The sequence below is a fragment of the Tupaia chinensis genome, unplaced genomic scaffold (assembly GCF_000334495.1).
Source record: "Tupaia chinensis unplaced genomic scaffold, TupChi_1.0 Scaffold147038_1, whole genome shotgun sequence".
NCBI lineage: Eukaryota > Metazoa > Chordata > Mammalia > Scandentia > Tupaiidae > Tupaia > Tupaia belangeri.
The window spans coordinates 2352473-2361027 of NW_006206889.1; the positions used below are offsets into that span (position 1 = coordinate 2352473).

The window sequence follows — 8555 nt, forward strand, 5'->3', positions numbered from 1 at the left end:
CCCCCCGCCAGAAGAAACTGCCCGAGGAGGCACAACAGCTGCAGGGCGCCCTGAGGGAGCACTGGCCAGAGCGTCCACCCAGCTGGTGTATCCGAGGGGCCCTGGTTTCCCACCTTTGAAGAGGGTCAGGTTGTCACAATGGTCAGGAATTTGTGGCTGGCCCGTCCTGTCCCCTGGAGGCTCCTTCCCACTAAAGGCCCTGCCGTCTGCTCTGCCCACAGCACTCCTTCGATGGCATCCTGCACTGGGCCATCCAAAGCATGGCCCGCCCGCTGGCCGAGGCGCCCACCTTCCCCTGATCCAGGATCCAGGACAGTCCCGGGCAGGGGCACACAGCGCTGGTCCTCCCTCTCAGCCCACGCCAGTGGACGGTGGGGAGCTTGTGCTCAGGCCCACAGCGACTGGGTTCTGAGGGCTTTGCGAGACACACACCCTCACCCCTGGAAGCAGGTCTGGGTTAGGACTACAAGGACCAATGTGTGAGTGTCGTCAATACTCAGCTTGTAGATGCAGCCCGGTCTTCAGGGGATACAAGGCCATCACGTACCCTGAATAAAGATCGCTTCTGGAGGGTTCTGAGATGCTCTGCAGTGGGGCGTGCTTGTTGTGGGGGTCTAGACGCCTGGTCTTCACACAAGCTGTTCCCACTGCTAAGAGGTGCCTGAAGTGTAGGTCAAGCTGGCTGGAAGGGAAGGGAACTCCTGGAGGCAGGAATTGTTCCAGGAAGAGAATGGCGCTTCTTCTTCCCTGCTCCTTGCAGCGACTGGAGTAAAGTGGCCCCAAGGGTCGGTATAGCCTGGTCCCTCTGCCCTCTGCCTTAGCCCCTCACTGGGCTCCCACCCTCAGCTGTTCCTCAAGCAGCCAAGCTCGCCCTACCCCTGGGCCTTCACACAAGCTGGTTCCACGGCTAGGAGCTTCCCTCCCTCAGTGCTTCATGGGTCTGGCTTCTCATCTTTGAGATCTAGGCTCCAAGGTCCCTTCCTCGTTCACTCAGTAACTCAGACATTCATTTATTCAAGACACCTATGACTCACAGCTTCTACATGCTGAGCGTTTTGCCAGGCCCCAGAGGGATGTTCAGGTGACAGGAACGCATGGCATTATGAGGAAGGTAGCCTCAGACAGGGTGACTGCTGTGAAGCATGAAACAGGGCAGGGCCAGAGAATGCTGGGTCAGGGCTCGGCTGCCTTGGAGAAACACAGGAGCTAGGGGAGGGTCTGGGCAGAGGGAGCGAGTGCAGAGGCTGGCTGGGAGCTGGCATGACCAGGACTTGGCACCAGGGCCTTGGTGGCAGGCAGGGAGGGCGGGGGACAGCGCTGTGCCTCATTTTATCCGCACACCTGCTGCCTCCAGAAAGTCAGCCTCTGCGCAAACGTCATCCCAAGTATGTCTGCCTCCACGTGGGACTGAGTCTCGATCTCAGTGGGCCTGGCACAGCTGCTAGGTCGGTGCTGGCAGGAAGAGCTGGCAGAGCTGTCAGAACTCTCACCACAGGGATCCCCTGGGGTACACCCAGGTGGGGGCAGGAGACAGAGACCAGGGGAGAGAGGGGAATGGGTACAGGGCTTACCTGGCATGGGGTGCAGAGTTGGGACACAGGTTCTGATTTAGTCTCATGGCTGGTGTCCCGGCTCCCACTGGGGAGGGCCAGGCAGGGAGTGATAGCTGAGGGGGTAGGGAGGACTCAGTCCTCGGCCCCTTGGGTCTGCAAGCTTGTTCTGCCAGTCCCCGTGGAGACCCTCTGTACTCTTTGCCAGGCACACAGGCTCCTCAGGCACCGAGAGCTTGCAGTCCCTGCAAGGGTCAGGTAGGTCAGGCCTGCCCAGTCTTCCCAGTGCCTTCCAGGAAGGGCAGGTGCTTTGCCTCTCTTTGCTGAGTTGTTTGAACAGACAGGGACACTCAGCAGTGTGACACTGATGCTGCACTTGATGGAAAGCTGCTCCGGGATGAGCTGGACTGAGCTGGGCCAGACCACAGAGGGACAGTGGATGGCAGGAAGCAGCCGGGAACCACAGCTGGCCACAGTCACTGACGGCAGAGGTGGAGCACCCCAGCTCAGAAGCCGAAGCACGTTTCGGGACGTGGAGTCCAGGAGAAAGGAAGGACTCAGAATCATGAGTTTGGGTGCGTCCACCCAAGCACAAGGCAGACACAGGCGTGCTCACACATGGCAGGAAATGGGGCTGGGGAGAGGCTGCTCCCCCAACTCAAGCTGCTGCTCACCTGGATCTCAGCACTGCCAGGCCCCAGTGTCCAGCGCTGCTGTCCCTGCCCCTCCCTGCTCCTAGCTGAGGTTTTCCGGTGCAGGGTGGTGACTGATTGAATGAAGGGTCTGGAGATTGCAGAGACATTGATCTTCAGGAGCCACTGGGGTCTGTCAGGAGCCGACCAGTACCCAGATGCCAGTGTCCACATGTCCCTTTCACAGCCTGTCCCTTGCTGAAGGCATGGCCTGGCCCTAATCCTAGGCCTGGTACTCTGCAGTGTTAGCCCTGCTGGGTCCCTCCTGGGGTACCTGGGGCCCAGCTTCATCAGAATCCCTCTACAGACAACCCCTCAGGAGCGTGGTGGTCCCTCTCACAGGGCCCAGGGGCTTCTATTGCACTGAAGCCATTTTTTTCAAATTTGGGGCTGCATCTCTTTGAGAAGGAAGTGAGAGGCCCTGCCCAGAGGGCCTCTGTGAGCTGCTGGGGCTCTTCTGCCAGTTCTATTAGAAGCCAGAGGGTTCCCACTGCAGTGTGTGTGGAAGGGGGTGCCGAGGATCACAGGGCTGGGAGGGTACAAAGTGACTGGGATGAGCCTTCTGTGAACTCTTACCAGACCCACATCTTGGTAGTTTCTCATTGACAATGTGTTCATTTGGCATCTTAAACAATAATAAAAAATTGCAAAAGAATGACTGCCCTTACGACAGTGCCCCCGACCACAGCGTACTCTAGTCCTGCCCGGTTCCGTGCAGCGTTCGAGCACTCCTGCGGGGGGGCCAGGCATCGTCTCATCCTGCCTGTCTCTCTGTGGGCGTGGAAGCTGGTCTTGCTCATCCAGCACCTGGAGCGAGGTCCACCCTCAGGACAGACCCTGCATTCTCTGTGGGGCTGGCACAGCAAGCCGGTTTCTCCTTGCAGGCACTCCAGGTCACCCACTCATCTCCCACACTGCTGTGACAAAATACCACAGACCAGGAGGCTTAGAAAACAGAAATCAGTTCTCTCACAGCCGAGAGGCTTACGTCTGACCAAGGTCAAGGGATAGCAGGGCTGGTTCTTCCTGAGGCTTTTCTCCTGGGCTCGGAGAGTCTTTTCCCTCACCTGGTTAACCCTGTGAGTGTGTCTGTGGCCTAATCCCCTCTGCTTATAAGGAGTCTGGTCAAATTGGCTTAGGGCCTGCCCTGATGACCCCATTTCCCACAGTTCACATGTCAAACCCCTCAAAGGCTCCATCTCCTGATACAGGGGGACTTTACAAAGTCTGTGGGAAAATGGAATTAAAGTACAAATTTATTTTGCTGCAAAAATTTTAAAATCCATGTCTACTTTTTTCATCATATACATTTTCCATGAAGTTTTCTTTCTTTTTTTCTTGGAGAGGTTTTTGCTACAGGGTGTGTGCATTCACCAGAAGACAAAGAGAGACAGAGAGACAGAAAGCGAGTGGTAATTAGTAATAATTAATAAAATAAATATTTTTTTAAATCCCCAGGGGAGATGACCATGCCACAATCCCTTCTCCTCCATTCTCTTCTCAGGATCTTGAGCATGCATTCACATGTGTCCGGGGTGAGTCTAAGCCACCAGGTCTGGAACTCGAACCACGGTCAACTACATGGGAGTCCAGCGATATAGCCATTACACCAACTGCTGGTCCCATTCCATGAAGTTTCCAGCTAGTTCCGTTCTGAGGTACTGGGGGTCAGGACATGAGTTGGCTGGGGGTGGGGTGGATAGTGTCTACAGAAACGACCAATTCTGTAAGAATAATTATTAACACAGTTTATTACTAAGCACAAAATTAAGTGGCATAACCAGGGAAAGAAAAGTGTGTTTTTTGGAGGGCTGAGATTCGGTGGTTTCTTTTATAGCTTTGAGGACTGGAGCGTGTCAGTCAGCATGAGGAGTCCTTTACAATGGCCTGGCCCAAAAAGGAGACGTCTGGAGTGGAGGCTTGCAGGTTATCAGTGTGTTTGAAACTCTGAGGTTGGTGATTGGAAAAGCGCTGTGTCTCAGGAAGAGATCAGCAAAGAATGTCTGCAATGAACTTTAACAGAGAAGGCTGACTCCACACTAATGTTCATATGTGTGACTCCCTTCAGACTCTCTAGAAAGGATTTTGGAAATAGGAAAAAGTAGTTATTGGGTTGCTGGGAAAGTCATGATGTATTTTTCTATACAAAAACATCTAAGAGAATTCAGTTTTCAGTAGGGAGTGGGAGAGTGTGATGATAAAGACCCCCTTCTTGACCAAACTTGAATCAGGTTTGAGACCCCTCTTTTTAAAAAAAAATTATTTATTCTATTAATTATTACGATTATTATTTTAATTAGCAATAGGGCATGTGTGCTCAACAGAGAGAGAAAGGGGAGGGAGTGAGAAAGCGAACTGCCAGGTTGGGGACTCGAACTGTGTTCAGACATGTGAGAGTCCAGCACCTTAACCACCACACCCCTTCTCGATGAGGCCTTGACCTGGGCTCTGTCTTTGGCCGCTTGGTCTGGTTTTAGAAAGAGTCCTGATGGTTCGGTTTGGAAAGAACCTGATCACCCTCCATAGCCAATCAAATCCCTCATGCTGCACAGGCCCACTACCAGTGCTGGATTCAGGACTGTGAGCTGTCCAGGTTCTTGTCCCTCACTCACAAAGAATTAGAGACATGGGCAAAGAGAGGAGTAGTAGAGCAGAATTTATTAAGAAAGAGAGAGAACAGAACTCCAACGCAGACGGATCCCAGAAATGGGTTGCTGAAGAGGAGCTGAGGCGAGGGGTTTTATCTAGCAGCATGAACATTGGGCGGGCTCTCTGATGAGGACCTGGTCTTTAGAAAATAGTTACATGGTGGTCTGGGTGATTTTTCCCCATTTTTTGTGGGGTCAGAAAGCCATATAAATCTACACTTTTTTGTTAGAATGTAGTTAGCACATAGAAACTGTTGCCCTTAGCTACAGCTGTTTTGAGCCCTAATGTAGCCAGCTCTTTGTTAAAATTAGCCATCGCTGGTACCAGCAGATGGTGCAATGGTTATGTTGGTGAACTCCCACATAGTGGACCGCAGTTTGAGTCCCAGACCCAGTGGCTTAAAACTCAACCAAGGTACATGTGTGTGCGTGCCCAAAATCCTGAGAGGAGAATGGAGGAGAAGGGATTTTGGTGTGGCTGCCTCCACCTCCCTGGGGGTGGTTTCTATCCCTCTATCTCTCTCTCTGTCTCCAGAGAGTACTTGTGCCCTATAGCAAAATCTCTAAAAACAAAAGAAAACACGCCAATTAAGCTCTCACACCATCTGACTATTAACCTGGGTACTTTGAGCACAGTTGTGACGGAGGCCCTGGCTGTCTTCTGTTAATTCTCAGGGATCTCAGGACTTGGTGGGTGGGTGGCACCTGTAGGCAGGGGTGCTTACAGGGGTTCCAGTGATCAGGTTGATCCTATCTGTAGCTTTTTCTACAACCACCACCTAACCCCCTCTCCCCCTATGAACTTGGCTCTATGCTCCTTATATAAGGCCAAACAAACTTGTCCACAATGGATGTGCTTAATTCAGCCCTGCTGAGATCCTCCTTAACCCTATCCTAAAGAAATACCCCAACAGGAAAGCCACCAGCTTCCCTTCTTATTGTCAGCCGTCTTCCACTCGATCACTGTCCTCACCCTACAGGGGCAGGCAGCAAATATTTGCAGAATTAGACAATAAAATAAGCATAGGAATTGTGGGAAAGCATACATAAGTATTAAAATTTTATGTATGTGTGTGTGTGTGTGTGTTTATATATATAGAGAGAGACAGAAAATATATATATGAGAATGTACATACTAACAGAGGGGGAGAGACAGAGAAGATACTTATGAGAATATTAATAGGTATATATAAACATATAATAAGAGAGGGAGAGAGAAAGAAACTAGAAGAAGACACTAGAAGTAATGAAGACAGGCCCAGTGCAGGAGAAGATGATCTGGAATGAGCTGTCCCAGTGACGTGGGACAGGTGCATAGTTCAGGAGAAGGTTCAGGAAGAAAGCTCTTGACCAAAAGGGGGAACTGAGAAAGACGGCAGTTCAGAGCAGTCTAGGATGTGAGTGCCTTTGGACTTTGGCCCCGAGAGGAGAGAGCGCAAGGCAGTGGCTCTGCCCACATGGGGTTATTGCCCAGGGGGCCTGTGGTAGTTTACAGCTGCCCCTGGGCACAGACACCCTGGCTCTCCAGCACATCGCTCTCAGGCTTCATGATTATAGGAAATGCATAGGCAGTCAGTTACCCGTGCTGTTTTAAATGGGCCATTGTGCTCCTGTAACCTCCTGTCTTCCTGTCCTCTGTTGTATAAACCAGTGCTCTGGGCCGCCATTTAATGCGCACTTTCTAGGGAACTAGACTGATCTGTGTTGCCGGGTGTCATTCTCAGCCCACGGCTCAAATCAACTTCTTTGCTTCACTTACTGTGCATCGGCCTTCCTTTTTAGGTTGACAATGTTAAGGAAAGCTCTCTGGAAGTACAACAGAAATGAGTTAGAAAAAGGAAAGTAAAGGGAACAGCAGTTGGCATAATGGCTACGTCACTGTACTCCCATGTAGTCAACCGTGGTTTGAGTCCCAGATCTGGTGACTTAGCTCACATCAGGCGCGTGCGCGTGTGTGCCCAGGATCCCGAGAGAATGGAGGAGAAGGGATTGCAGGGTGGCCATCCCCCCTGGGGGGTGATTTCTCACTTTATGTTTCTCTGTCTCTCTCTGTCTGTCTGGCGAGCACATGCACCTTATACCAGAAACCTCTCCAAAAAAGAAAAAGAAAAAGAAAAAACAAAGGAAAATAAAGCTAAGGAACAGGGAATATCAGCCCTGGAAGTTCAAAGTATCCCTACTAGTGATGCCAGAAGGAGCAGGGATGCTCATTCAGGGGACCTGAAATCAGGTCCATATTTGACACAGAGATGAGAAAGACTTGGTAAATAAGGAAGGGATTTATTCAGCGAGGTCCCCACTGAGGAGAGAGCAGACTAGGGGCCGTGATCGTCCCTGCTGTACAAGACATGTTACGAATCTTACACAGGGGAAGGGGTCAATGTGAGGCGCATCTAGAAGAAAAGGCCAAGTCGCTCATTGTCTTGGGGTGAGGTGGGGAGGCCTGGTTATTATCTTTGGCAGGCTCACCAGGGGACCCAATGGTGTCAGTGGCAATCACTGCTTGAGTGGTAGTTTCCCTTCTGCGTACCCAGGGTAGGGCAGAATGACCAGTTTCAGTTCTCTGTAAGGGGCTTAAAGATACGTTAAGATGAACAAGACAACAGAAGCAAGATGGAGTCAATCAAGACCATTCTTACATCCTGGTTTAGAAGCAGTGAAGGTCTAGGTGAGGCTTTGCAATGCTTGAGCAAAGTTTTTGCAGCTAGTCAAATGGGAAGGGGCTGGTAGAGTCTTGCCCCTCCCTGACTCCATAGCCAGTATCTCAAAGCTTCTGCAAAGTTCTTGTTAACTTCCATTAGTTAAGGGGACCAGCAGTTGGCATAATGGCTATGTCGCTGGTCTTTCATGTAGTCGACTGCAGTTCGAGTCCCAGACTCGGTGGCTTAAACTCACGCTGGACGCATGTGCGTGTGTGCCCAAGATCCTGAGAGGAGAATGGAGAAGAAGGGATTGCGACGTGGCCATCCCCCCTGGGGGGTGATTTCTGGCTTTCTGTCTCTCTCTGTCTGTCTGGTGAGTGCATGCACCCCATAGCAAAAACCTCTCAAAAAAAAAAAAAAAAAAGAAAGAAAGAAAACTTCCATTAGTTAAGAATTAGCATCCATCTATTGTGATGGTGGCAAAAGTTCGGGTTCTGTAAGACTCCTTGTGAAATGACACTGATTTTTTGCTAAGGTTTAATCTGTTAGGGTGGACACCAAGACGAGGTACAGTGTAGAGCCACTTTCATTCTTTTGGACTCGGTTCCACTAAGAGTTTCAGAAGAGAGATTTAGGAACCTCATGTAAGTGGAATCATACAGCAATTGCCTTATTTCACTGAGCATAATGTAAGGTTCATCTACATTGGAGCATGTGTCAGAGCGTCCTTCCTTTTTCTGGCTGAATAATATTCCACTGTATAGATACAGATTTTGTTTATCCATTCGTCCTTTGATGGACGCTTGGGTGGTGGCCACCATTTTGTTATTGTGGAGAATACTATGAACACGGGTGTGTGGATATCTGTTTGAGTCCCCGATTTTTATTCCCTGGTGTGTATATTCAATCTCTGGATAATATGGTGATTCTCTGCTTAATTTTTGAGGAACTGCTCTACTGCTTTCCAGAGCAGCTGTCCCACTTCACATTCCCACCAACAGCACAGGGTTCCAGTTTCCCTAC

The 8555-nt window shown here is 50.6% G+C and overlaps 1 protein-coding gene across 1 annotated transcript in view; it reads left to right on the forward strand.

The window, feature by feature from the left end:
* AIRE (autoimmune regulator) overlaps positions 1–299 on the forward strand; it is an 11151-nt gene extending 10852 nt beyond the window's left edge. The window contains exon 15 of the mRNA XM_006169488.1: positions 222–299. Coding sequence (XP_006169550.1) covers positions 222–299 — 78 coding nt within the window. The remainder of the gene's footprint in view (positions 1–221) is intronic.
* The last annotated feature ends 8256 nt before the right edge of the window (positions 300–8555 follow it).